We start from the raw sequence: 14,002 nt of genomic DNA, 5'->3' as shown, positions 1-14,002 counted from the left end.
GCATTTGTATATATGTTTTAGATGACATACTTGGTTTATATTTACAAAATCAGACATGTTATGAATGTTCCCTCAAACTTCCTGCAAGATGACAAAAAATCGACAAAGGCTTTTCGTGCAACAATGAATTAACGTTCTTATAAATAAGGCTACAATGTCAGAGAAGCTTTCAATAGTCACAAGAAATCGATTATTAAGATTCCTATTAATTAAAAAAGTAAAGGAAATGTTGAAACTCACTGTCAAAAGTTATATATAAGATCAGGATATTTTTTTTAATCTTGGACTGTATAATTTGAATAAAATATACAGCATATATACTCGGTGCGAATAGTAAATTTAATATAAAAATAATAAAATAACAACACATTCAATTTATGAGCTTAAATGATGCACGAGTCATTTGTGTGCAAAGTTCATACAATGATAGCTCTTTAATATACTTTTAAACAATATACCAGGCGTCAGTTTGCTTCATACGACAGAATAAAAATTTATATTTATAAATTGATATGAAAGATATTTTGTATACATAATATTGACTTGAGTTATTAACAAGTAAAGCCAGCCTCCTTTCAAATAATGGATCGCGCATTCATTTTAATAAGTATATATATAAAGGAAAATGTACGTATTTCCCTTCCATATCAAACTTTCTGAGCATCCCATGCTGTGCTCTCAGTATGACAAATCCAAGCGAGTTTACAAAGTTGAAAACTAACTATATATCTAATGGAAAATGACTTGATCATTCTAAGCATTTTTCCTAATAATTGTGTTATATGAAGACGTTGTTTTAGTAATAGCATTAGATCTTACACTAATATTCATACATAGGTACGGTTAAAATAAATGTTTCTATTTTCCATAAAACTCATTATTGTCTATCATCTATTATTTGGAAACGTCGTTCTGTCATGTGAATTCGTTAAAATTACACAGATAAAAATCATTTCTTTTGCCATCTTCAACGATCTTAATGTCTGTCGCAATATCGTTTCTATCTGATATCAAGTTCAAGATCAAATTCTGGCTTTGTATAATATACAGTTGATAATGTCGTAATTTTTATATTGACGTACATTAATTAGATTTATGTCGTATAATTTCACACAATATCTACCTTATTTACCATGGTTACATCATGTGACTATGTTGAAAGAATTATTTCGCCCTTGTGAGATTAGCTATTTGTGGCACCCCTTTATGACATGTGTCGGGGTTGCATCATTGTTCCTAGACTATTACCGATTATACTCACTTGCAATATGACGGATGCCAGCGGTGAAGCAGGACTTGTTTACCACTCCGAAGCAGCTGACGTCACTCCATGTATTGTTTTTTATGGGAGTTCATATTTAGTTTTTTGTATGATGTCTTGTATTTCTTATCTCCAGTATTTATTCTTGTAATCTGTTCGTTTTGGTTCGCTATATCGTGTAGGAGAAATCAAGGGAACCAAGAATCCAGCGGAAAGTAAATTATTAAATATATTTCAGGGACAAATCCAGACAATGAAAATAGACAAACACAACAAAGAAAAAAGTAACTAAAATGATACATAGTAAGTAACAAAGGTAAATATGCAACTCGGACTGGGAACATGGACCAGGTACATCGGTATGGTTAGTGTCCTCTGCTTTTTGTAGCAACATCCGTTGAGTTGCTTATTAAAAGTCAAGTCCGGGGTTGACAAAAGAGGAAAGAAAAGCTTTGACACGTTGATCAAATCAATTTTTTCACCGTTACAATTCATGAAACTGAAAAAAAATTTCTGTAGTGATGACTTCAATCTTGTAGCAATATAACCCTGTTCTAGCAGTCTAATTGTAAGAAGTGTTTACAACAAGTCTGCGTAGAACGCCTTTTTTCCTGTGTTTAAATTTACGCTATGGTTGTATATTTTGACGTTTTTGAATTATCCCACCGCTGACTTTTAGTAGACAAATCTTTTAAAATATATATATAATGTATCAAAATATATGCATTTACTGAGCCGGTGGAACACAAGAAAAATATGTGTACACGTACTCCCGTACAAAGTGTAGAATAATGACGTATTTATTATATCCAATTAGAAACCATCTTTAAATACCTTTAACTAAAATTGTAAAGATATTCTTATTAATAGCTTTTAGTATATGTTTCTAATTAATTACAAGAGAGTGTCAAAAATAAAAGATAATAATCTCCTAAACTGGTCAATTTGTAACCGATTAAAAAGAAACAACGTTTTTTTCTCAACTAGGTCCTAGAGTGGACAAAAAGCTGGAGACCCAGACATGCATATCCTCTTCCATTTGAAAACAAAATAATCCAGAACTTCGTGTCAAAAAGAGATACCCCTTAGACTGTGCAGAAAATAATATTCAATGGAGGAAAGAATCATGCATTTCATAAAGATCGAGCTCGATGTTCTTACTAGTATTTCGACCTTTATTTATTGCGTATAATTTGTATCATTATACCTTTTTGGACAACATCGTTATAAAACTGTTCCATTGTACAGTCAACGGCTACGTGCGATAACCAGAGAACGTTTTTCGGCTGTTAACATGTTTGGACCATTGGTTCAATCTTTCAACAGTGTTATATAGATATAAAACTCACATGTATAAGGTATTGAATAAACAAACCTCTGTTATAATAATAATAATAATAATAATAATAATAATAATAATAATAATAATGATATATTGAACATTAATAGGTATTTTCGTTACGCACGTACGACTCTTTTCGTCATAAGGTAGACACAATAGATACATTGTTTTGGTTAACTGGCTATTTATCAAATAATTACTTTAAGATCTAACTTATAGTATTGGCCAAATATTTGGAAAGACGAATCAAGGGAACCATGATTCTAGTAAAAATCAACAGACTGTTATCCAGACACATAGACCAGACATGAAAAACAGACAAACACAACAAGGAACATAAAGTAACAAAATGATATATACTATGTAACAACTCGGATTTCACTAAAAACTGGGAGCATATAGCAGATGCACCGGTAGGGTGAGCGTCCTCTGCTTTATTTATTGACATCCGCCGAGTTGATCATAAAGATTCAAGTCCGAGATAGACGGAAGAGGAAAGGAAAATTATGACAAGTTGAACAAGTTGAAAGAGTAATCAAGGGAACCAAGGTTATAGCGGTAATCAAAAGAATATAATCCAGGGACAAAGACCAGACATGGAAAACAGACATACAGAACAAAGAACATAAAGTAACTAAAATCATACATACAAAGTAACAAAAGTAAATGAGCAACTCGGACTCCACTAAAAACTGGGAGCATGGACCAGGTGCACCTGTAGGGTAAGCGTCCTCTGCTTTTCTAGAAGCACCCGCCGAGTTGCTCATAAAATGTCAAGTCCGGGATAGACAAACGAGGGAAGGAAAACTATGACCCGTTGAATAAATCAGTTTTCATGGTGCTGATGGATACACCATAACGATCCACGAGTTCATGATAACGGCCATAAAACTTCTGTAGTGATGACTTCAATCTTGTAGCAACATAACTCTGTCCCAGAAGCCTATTTGTTAGAGTTCTAGTGCGATACAAAAAGTCTGCGTAGTTTCGGCATAACGTATGAGTTGTGATATGAACACTCCATATGCAGGAGCCGAAGGGATATTGCCACAGATGAAAGGAAAGTTGACACTTCTGAATGAAAAGTCATCTCATTTGTCGTAAAGTTTGGTCAATAGTTTTCCTTTACCATCGATTTCTAAGTGTAGGTCAAGATATGAGGCTGACTTCACAGTGTCTGTAGTATCCTTTATCTCAAGTTCTTTTGGGTAGATGCGATGTATCAAATCCACGAAATTAGGATTGTTTGAAGATAATACGTCATCTATATAGCGGAAACTAAGATTGAAGGATCTAGCCAAACGATATTCCTTCTTTCTGATCAAATCAGCTATAAAGTCAGCCTCATAAGAGTGAAGAAATAGGTCAGCAAGTAAAGGAGCACAATTTGTTCCCATTGGAATGCCGACCGTTTGCTGAAAAACACGTCCACCACACTGGACAAATATGTTGTCAATTAAAAATTCCAGCATTTTGTGAACATCTTCCTCTGTATATTTGGGAGATGATTTGGAATTATTTCTTACAAAGTATGAGGAATCTCTACCAACAACTATATATTGGTATCTAGGTGTACCATCTTTTTTGGAAAAACGATGTATAATGTTTTTAAGTCGGGATTTTAACTGAGTATGGGGAATAGAAGTAAACAGTGTTGAAAAATCGTAGGTTTTAATGCTATTATATTCAGATAATAGTCTTGAACTGATTGTCTCCAAAAGATCTTTCGAATTTTTCAGGATCCACATTGAATTAATACCACTACAGGAGGAACAAGTGTTGTGGTAGGACTGTAGACCCTCTTTGACAGTTGAGAGTATAGAAGTTAAACAAATAAGTTTTCATTGTGCAAATGGATACAACTTAACGATACGCGAATTCACGACTTTCGTTTTCCTTTCCTCTTTCGTCTACCCCGGAATTGACTTTTCACCCACTTCCTGAGACTACCACTTAATGAAGAATTTTTTTTAAAAGATACCCATATTCTTAATCGTCTGCTGAGAAAAAGACGATTTTATTAAGTTGGCAAAGATATGCTTAAATTGAAAATAATAACGGTAAACTATCGAATATTTTAAGGCTATCGAAAATAAAATAAAGAACAAAAGTCTTACATTATTGTTTTACAATATTCGTCTACTCTGAAAACAAAGCCTTAGTTAAGTAGATGCAGTGAGGTTTGTTTTTACATGAAAACTATACGATATTTTCATTTTCCTGAAAATGTCGTCGGAAATATTTTGAAAGTTTATAACTAGAAAGAGTAATCAAGGGCACCAAGGTTATAGCGGTAATCAAAAGAATGTAATCCAGGGACAAAGACCAGACATAGAAACAGACATACACAACAAAGACCATAAAGTAACTAAAATCATACATACTAAGTAACAAAAGCAAATGTGGAACTCGGACTCCACTAGAACTTAGTTTAAAAAAAAACTATAAAAATGATTAATTTCACATAGATACTCAATATGATTTCTATACACATTCCTTGGTGATACGAATGGTATTTCAAGCATCCCCAACCTAACTGAAAATCGTAGTAAAAGAATAATTTGCTAGTTATTGTGAATGAAATAGACAATATTGGAATAACTATAGAAATAAAAATAGAATGCTATGAAATTTGAAAAAAAAGTTGGTGGGAAATTGACAATTCGATATGTTTCATCGGTTCAGTTTTTTGCCGCGAGGTGAGAGAAGCATGAGACACTCCCGCGAGTTGAAAAAACAACTTTGAATTATCCGTCTATCGCTGTTTTGCTGAAGTGTAAGGTATTCGTATTCTTATATTTCCAGTTTTCCTAACCGAACTATGTTAGTTTTTAAGCACTGCAATGTTTCCTTTCGGGACTATATTTCGGCGTGATATTGAAAATTATCGTATAGCAAGATCGAAGGAATTTTCAACAAAAGAGCGATAATAATTTATATTTACAAATGAATATTGTTATCAATGAAACATAGTCAGATAACAGTCTACTGGAATGTTTTTTTTAAGTCAAATGAAAATTTATGGAGTTTACATATCATAAATCATACGTTATGCCAGAGCTTGCTGTAACTATGCAAACGTTTTGTATCGCACTAGACTTCTCATAACTAGGCTTCTGGAACAGGGTTATGTTTCTACAAGATAGAAGTCATCACTACAGAAGTTTTATGGTCATCATCATGAACTCGTGGATCGTTACTGTGTATTCATCTGCACAATGAAATCTGATTGGTTTAACGTGACATCCTCTTTCGTCTACCCCCAACTTTAATTTTTATAATCAACTCGGTGGGTCTTTTTTCACTTTTGTTACCTTGTATGTATTATTTTGGTTCTTTGTTGTGTTTGCTTGTTTTTCATGTCTGGTCTTTTGATTTCCGCTAGAATCTTGGTTCCCGTGATTACTCTAACAAAAAGAATTACAATTATAAATAACACTAGCTGCCATCGTTAAAATTACACAAGAGCTTTATTTCATTTTCATTTTTTTTGAAATCCATGCGATGTTATTTTTCATATGATTTATGGTTATGTTACAACAAACTTAAGTTTTTATCCCAGCGTTTCCGAATTTATAGTTGGTAATGTGCCATGTTATATGGTGATTTTTCTTATCGTAATATATAATGTGTCTCTTTCAAATAAATTATACCATTTTTGCATTATTTAATTTATTCACAGCATAATATTTTGTAAGATATCGCCCAAGTGAGAACTGTATTTTGAAGGGACACCCTATTTAAACTCGTGCCGATGAGCTGCATTATTGTTACTGGTATATGACCGAATTTTATTAACCTGCAATATGACGGGTGTCGATGGAAGAGCAGGCCATACTAACCCTTCTTTGAGCGGGAGCTCCTGATGTTCTTCATTGTTTTTGTGGGAGGTTGCTTCGCTAGTGCTTACGTTTTTTGTGTGATGACTTGTTTTCCGTATCTAACTGTATTTATCTTTTCTGCTCGCTATATTGAATGCGTAGATCTTTTTTGTCTTCTGTTAGTTTTTCGTTCATACCATATGTTTGGGTTTTGTCGTATTTGAATACCCGAATGTTGACGTATTGTTGTACCGGTATCACTAAGATGTAATTGTATTATATTCTGTTCTGTACATTACGTTTGTTGATTTTTTAAATGCCTTTTTACGATTTTAACCCGTAGTGTTGGATTTTTGTGTCCATGAAGTCTTTTTTATGAAGGTTACCGACGATGGATAAAGGCAAAACTTTTCTTTTGTATGTGATATTTTCAGTCTTAATCTGTTCAATGAACATAAAAATTCAACAACGCCTAAAGTGCTATATTCAAACACTCACGTCCGATTTTTAACACAGAGTAATTGCAAAAGCAGTCCATTATTTGATGTTTAATTATGGCTATGAATTAATACATAAGCATTTTAAAAGCCAATTCCTCGCCATTCAATGCTGATTTGTTTTAATATATTAAGCTTAGCCTACTCTCTGTAGTAAGTCGTGAAATGGAGGCTTGAGGGTGTTTTTTTTACGTTTCAAACACACCTATATGTACCTTTTATACCACAAATGTGTTCACGTCAACCCTACATTTAACTCTGACCAATATTGCAAAATGAATCAAGGTGTAAAGACGCCTGTCTTTAATTCTCCGATTAGATTGTAAAGTACTCATCTAGAAGACGGATGACTTTGACTGGAGTTTGATATGTTCTAGCATGAGTGAAACTTAAAGATCTGTTTATCTTTCACGAGTCGAAGAAATTCAAATCTTGTTCACGAGTGGAGCGCGGCGAAACCAGTGAAAAGACAAAGAATTTCTTAATCGAGTGGAAGTTAATTTGATCCTTGATCTTGAACGAGTATAAGTACCTGTTTCTGCTGTGAAAAATACATATTGTGTTCGAATATCCTAAAGAGCGCCACCATTTCTTGAAACATATAATATAGTGACGTCAAAGTTTCAAAGTTTCTCTTGCCTTCGTTTGGAATATGTCTATGACGCTGCCACTTTAACAACATTTCTTTGCTAAGAGGACCAGTTAAGATGAGCGTGCGTGGCCTCTTCTTACATAGTGGTCGCAACTCGCAAAGGGTCATTTTGATTGAAATGTAAATACTTTAAATGCAACGGGGTAAATTACTTTCATTAAATAAGATCAACCTTTTAAATATAAACAGTCTATTTCCTAATACGCTCAAGATACTCAGAAATAGGTGCAAAAATATAATTAATTGAATCTGAAATGCACATATGATAGCAATAAATATATATATACATACTTGCGAGCAAAATTTGACAAATTTGAATACATCAATATAAATCAGACATAGCAAAACCATGTGTATGATGCTCTAAAGAATGCAAATAATATACATATATAAAGTAAATGTATAAGTCGCAATAAAAGAAACAGAAAGAAATATACATTTAAAAGGAAATAAGTGAAAAATAAATATCAGCAATATTGTTTTCATTCATAGGATAAGCCAGTTTTTTTAAGTAATTAAAAAAGAAAATGTTTTTTTCTTATCATACGTTTTTCCATTTGTCTTTCATTTCCATATTCCCTTTTGCCAGACTCCGGGGTGGGTGAAGGCTCTGATGCAGATGAGCATTTTGCTCTAATTTCTGCTGCAAGCTTCTTTTTACACTTCCCATACTTTTTTCCATTGTCGCCAATACTTCCGCTTCCTGAATTCTGGCCCTCCCCAGATTTACCTCCATTCCCCTGTTTGTCTTTTTTTCCTTTCTTCCGTTCTACCTGTCTCCCCAAAAGACGTATATAATAACCGCCACCCCCTTCCTCTTCTTCTTCCTCAAGGCTGGCCTCCTCACCTGAGCCATAATCCAATATACTCAGCAGCCGTTCACAGAACAGTTCCAACTCACTAGGACAATGTTTTTTTCGTGGATCTACGAGTGGACATATCGATGGTAAGTTACAGATCGGCTCTTCTGGAATTGCAGCTTGAAATGTAAAGAACATATAATATATTTAAATGTGTTTTAAAGAGAAAATGTTAGAACAGCAGGACAATTATTTTAGTTAAAGTTAGTTTAGTTAGCTAAGTTGTGGAATTGGTTTTCTTATACGTAATTTTTATGAATCATGTTATACAATTTACCGTCAAAATGTCCTTGTTTTTTAACATTTAAATTTCCTGTCCAGAAACATTATTATAAACAATTCGTGAACAAATTGTTGAGCGTCTTGGTTCGAATTCGAAACCGAAACGTCCGATTTCCCCCCTTTTAAGGTGATTAGTCCTGATATCAATTGAAATACATGTAAAGTTTCCTAATTTTTTTTTTTAAATTCATATGATTGAAAAAACAATGCTATCTTTAAAAAAATACCAGAGGCAGTAAAATTGTGTTAATTTATTTAAAATCTACATTTCGTTCAAGCAAAATAACACATAGCATGCAATTTAAATTTTTGATACAGTTTTTTTTCAAAGGTCACTAAGTTATCAGTATCTGGCTAATCAAGAAACAGAATTGCGATAAGGCGATTTACGTTTCCATAACGAAGCGTCTTTAAGGTCAAACTATACCTATTACGTCGAAAAAGAACAAATCGAAATTTTCAATTTGAAATTAACTAACGAGAAATGTCAACGTGGAGCCAGACCAACGAGATAAAACACTTAATTTTGAACATATAGATTTTTGTATGTACCTTTGTTTAAGTTTTTGTATTCCTAATCTATTACACATGATATTTTATATTTGCATAGATATACTTAAAACAAGGAAAAAAAACGAACATTTTAAAATAAGTATGTACTTACGGGCTAGCTGAATGTCTGAAAATATGATAAAATGAATGATAATCAAAATGATGCATGATCAATCTACACGGAAATTATCCATATATCATTTTAACTTTGTGGAAGGTATAAGAAAGTATTGAAAGGACGACTAGATACTCAAACATTTACAATCAATTTGTTTTTTGTTTTTGTTTTTTGTTTTTGTTTTTTGTTTTTTGTTGTTTTGATAAAAAAGAGATAATGACACAATTAAGTAGGATTCTTCGAAATATCATGAAAACATTTCAAAATAGTTATTTCTGAACTTAATGCATCAACATAGTTATTGGGAGCATTTGTTACAACTGTCTGCAAAGATGGTAAATACATTAACAGAGAAGAACATTTATACCCTGTGAATAAGCCTTCGTTTAAAATGTAAAGATGTTCAATAAGAGTAAGACATTACGTTTTAATTACAAACACACCCGAATAAAAAATCGATTTTTAATTTGTACACAACTTTGAAAAATTATGAATTTTATTATTGATTCAAATTATAATGTGCAAAATTCATTATGTAAACTACCTGACGATGTCGAATATGAATGATTAGTTGGGATCAAAAGGTATCTAATATCAAAATGTCGTAAATTTTCCATTAGTTTGTCGTAAAATTTGTCCAAGAAATGAAAGAACAGATTGAACACTTACCACTCCCAGGTAACATGTGAGTCCATGGCTTCTCTCCAAAACTACACGCAGAACAAAATTCATTTTTGTGATAACCGCCTAAAAAAAAATGTTGTTAGAAGAAGCTGATAAAAGAATAAAAGAAGACATCTTTTGGGATACATAATATTTACGCATATGTAATAATAATTATGAACTTAAAAGAAATAAAACTGTTGAATATTGTAGACAATATAAATTTTAAGAATGAACTGAGGCCTACTTACATGTAACACATGCTTGACTGTCTTGTAGGTTTCAACACGATATTGGGTTTTCAATACATCTCCATGAAAAACGTAGTATGTATTTTATAACATTTCATTTAAAAAAAAATATATATACAAAAATACAGTAACAGAAGAAATAAGCAAAACTTATACTAACATTTGTACGTATTTTACGTACCAATAAATATATGAATAAATTCAGGCAGGTCTGTCTTCACAAGTTTGTAGCACAAATAGTCATCGACAAATTGACCCATGCCATCGGAGGAAATAAGCCTAAAGAATATTTCAAAATTTTAAAGATAAGGTAGGGACAATACTTAAGACATGAACTCGAGAAATTCTACTTTATATTTGTTCTTATAAAAAAGAAAAATCTCTTCACCAACAAGGATTGGATTATCAGACATTTTAAATGTAAGAGCAAATAAAAATTAACAAAACTAAAACTTTATCGTTATCGTAATCTGTATAAATACGACGTCTTTCTGCATCTGTTAATATGATTCAGGAGCATTTTAGTTATTACTATTAGCATCCTTTCTATTATTCAAAGAATTAGAAATGTTGAAAAGTATGCCCACTTAAATTTGTTTCTGTTTGGTAGTGAAAATTATGGCTAATTAACATGCTGTAATGTAATCCTATCGATCATGTCGATAATAGTCCAATTCCGCAGTTCCAATGAGACTAGCGGATTCACCGTTTTCATTTTTAGCTAGCTAATTTATAGTTTCTAAATTTAACATAACGACGTTCATGAACACAACGTTTCTGAATGAGTTTTGCCCGCGAAACAGTAATTTGATGATTCACAATTTATCGCATGTTACTCGAAAAAAAAGCACAACAATCGGTGATATTTCTTGAAAATTGTTGACAATTCAATGAATTCAACACCACAAGGATCTTATTGGCCTATTACTCAACTGAAAACCTTGTATTTTACAGTTCTTAGATATTTTGTCAAATTATGTACTTTTCGGTCTATTTCTGTACATCTTTTGGGCAAGAAAATGGTGTCATCAACAAAGAAACAAGTTCGTATTCAGTAAATACATTCACTATCATATATTTTATCATATGTGAAAATATGAAGTTGTTTTTCCGGTGTGGAAATAGTTTTCTGAAGTAAATATGTTCGATAAACAACAAAATTTACAATTTTCAGAAGTTTCTGCTAAATGACGTAAAAATATGGCACAGCATGTTGTCATTACAGTGAACCTATGCCATAAATTATTACTTTTCCTTATATGTACATATTTTACAATTTTTTAAACCACTTTAATTTTATAACACAGCTTTTACAATATACTCTGCCAAAAACCATGATTATGTCGTCATCACGAACTCGTGGATCGTTATGGTGTATCCATCAGCACCATGAAAACTGATTTATTCAACGGGTCATAGTTTTCCTTTCCTTGTTTGTTTACCCCGGACTTGACCTTTTATGAACAACTCGGTGGGTGTTTCAAGAAAGGCAGAGGACGCTTACCCAGCTGGTGCACCTGGTGCATGCTCCCAGTTTTTAGTAAAGTCCGAGTTGCTCATTTGCTTTTGTTACTTTGTATGTATGATTTTAGTTACTTTATGTTCTTTGTTGTGTATGTCTGTTTTCCATGTCTGGTCTTTGTCCCTGGATTACATTTTTTTGGTTACGCTATAACCTTGGTTCCATTGATTACTCTAAGAACTGTTCAGAACACAGTTGTAAAGCTGTTAAAGAAGCGGAAGTACACCTTTGCAGGCGAGATGTTTTTTTTCTACTTTACAAACATAACTTTAAAAACATACCCATAAAATAGTAAGATTTTAATTAATGTGGCATTATTTTTTTCAACTCTGAACGTTCCCTTGGAGAGATATCAAAAACATACTTGTACATCCTGAAGTCACCATGTTCCTCAACACACTCCGATATTGCAGTAAATGAAATTCCACCACCACTATACAAATTCACCGTCACCTTTGTGTCCGTAAAAGTTGATGAAAAAGTTTGTCCGTAATGACTGAACATCCAGGTATTTTGAAATAATGCATCTAAATGTGAGCATGCATCTCCTGTAAATATTATTAAATGTAGTGACATACATTCAGACAAGTGCTGACATACAAATCATTTGTACATAAAGATACAAAATAGGAAACTGTAAGGAAGGAGTGATACATGTTTTAAGCGTCTTTATTTTGGTTTTTGTTGTTTTTTTTTTATAAACTTTTGAATATTATTATAAAAAAACCCATTCATACTGTCGACAATAAAAGTCACAACTAATACATATTAGGAGTTCATTTGAGTCAATGAATGGCTCGAAAACACAGGACAATATATATCAACAGAATTTAATGTAAATTGAACACTTTTAAAGATTCAAATTGTAATGATGGGAACCTGGACTCGAACGGTAAGAATAAAGAACAATATTTAATTGATAAAACTAGACAGGAAAAACAGAACATGAAATAATAAGAATACCACGTACAAAAAATGAGGAATGAACATGAACTGGATGCACATGCATTATCTGGTTTCGTAAAACACTCGCTGATTTTTTATTAGTTATTAAGTCTGGGTTAAACAAAAGAGGAATGGAAAACCATGACAAGCTAAACAAATTGACTCCAATAGTGCGGATGGATACACCATAACGATCAGCGAGTTCATTATGAAGACCATACAACTTTTGTAGAGTTGATTATTAAACAACTCGGAAAACAACATTCGATGATACATTATTGCAACAATAAATGAAAAAAAAACATGCCATAGCGATATATCACTAAAGTAATGGATATAACATGCCGTGACGAAAAATTGTTACACCAGATATACTTACGACACGTAACAATGATATACTAATACTGAATGGTTAAAATTTAAGCAAAGGTAAAGTCAAACCGCCAATTATCTCCAGTAATGATTTATTTCTTTTACAAGACCCAACAGTGATGAAATTTGAAGCAATTCAAAAAATTATAGAGATCATTTATAATCCCAATTTGTCCCATGTCTGTTTTAATACTATTTAACTTCGTAAATTATACACTCCAAAAAATGAATAGTTGCAGATATGATGAAATAGGAAATAAATGAAACAGCTGATTAAAACCATAAGAGTAGTATTTGTTAAAATGCATAATATCAAAATAATGCAATATACCTGTTGTAAGTTGTGTAAATGTTGAAACCAAAAGAACTGAAACCAGTATAACATTTCTTCCGATGGCATTCATCATCTCGTTACTTACTGAATGCTACAACAACCAAATTATGATAGGTTGTCACATCTGACATGTCGTTATATAGTCAGTATATAGCCCACTTATTTTTTTAATTATACAAATTTATACATGAAATGCATTTCAATTATGCTTATTTATTATACTGAAATCAAATTTTATTGGTTAATTTATTTATCCAATCGCCAGTCTACGAACTTGTTTGAAACCAGTTTACATAAAGAAATTTATAAAGGAGTCCATTTGACCCAAATTGGATATATTAGCTTTAATAAATATTCACGAGGTTTTTAAAACTGACAAGTAACTTGAAATGAGTAGTTTGTGCTAAAATTCTACTTTGAACTGATTAGTCAAATAACGATTTCAAATTAATTTGGAAACTTTAAATTTGAAATGTAAGTGATTTTAACGAAGGCAACCTAATACCGGAAAACAATGGAAAACAAGACAA

General features: G+C 32.3%; 1 protein-coding gene across 1 annotated transcript; it reads right to left on the bottom strand.

Moving 5' to 3' along the window:
* Positions 1 to 7,008: 7,008 nt before the first annotated feature.
* LOC148605970 (uncharacterized) lies at positions 7,009 to 13,600 on the bottom strand. Its single transcript, XM_088548961.1, has 6 exons — positions 13,470 to 13,600; positions 12,186 to 12,369; positions 10,481 to 10,578; positions 10,055 to 10,132; positions 9,380 to 9,394; positions 7,009 to 8,552 (listed from the first exon to the last, which is right to left on the bottom strand). Exons 1-6 carry the CDS (start codon positions 13,543 to 13,545, stop codon positions 8,089 to 8,091), a joined length of 915 nt encoding a protein of 304 aa, XP_088405087.1. The 5' UTR covers positions 13,546 to 13,600; the 3' UTR covers positions 7,009 to 8,088.
* Positions 13,601 to 14,002: the final 402 nt, after the last annotated feature.

The sequence above is a fragment of the Perna viridis genome, chromosome 10 (genome assembly GCF_037379345.1).
Source record: "Perna viridis isolate PV_CMFRI_1.1 ecotype Kerala chromosome 10, ASM3737934v1, whole genome shotgun sequence".
Classification (NCBI taxonomy): Eukaryota; Metazoa; Mollusca; class Bivalvia; order Mytilida; family Mytilidae; genus Perna; species Perna viridis.
Note: the sequence above shows the minus strand (reverse complement) of the source record. Positions and strands in the feature narration are given on the sequence as shown.

Bases quoted from the DNA above. Each gene is read 5' to 3' on its own strand.
- LOC148605970 (XM_088548961.1), bottom strand. From the start codon at position 13,545: ATGATGAATGCCATCGGAAGAAATGTTATACTGGTTTCAGTTCTTTTG. The intron at 12,370-13,469 runs GTATATTGCATT...TAATATTTACAG, and splicing joins ATTTACACAACTTACAACAG to GAGATGCATGCTCACATTTA. The intron at 10,133-10,480 runs GTACGTAAAATA...ATTTTTTTTTAG, and splicing joins ATTTATTCATATATTTATTG to GCGGTTATCACAAAAATGAA.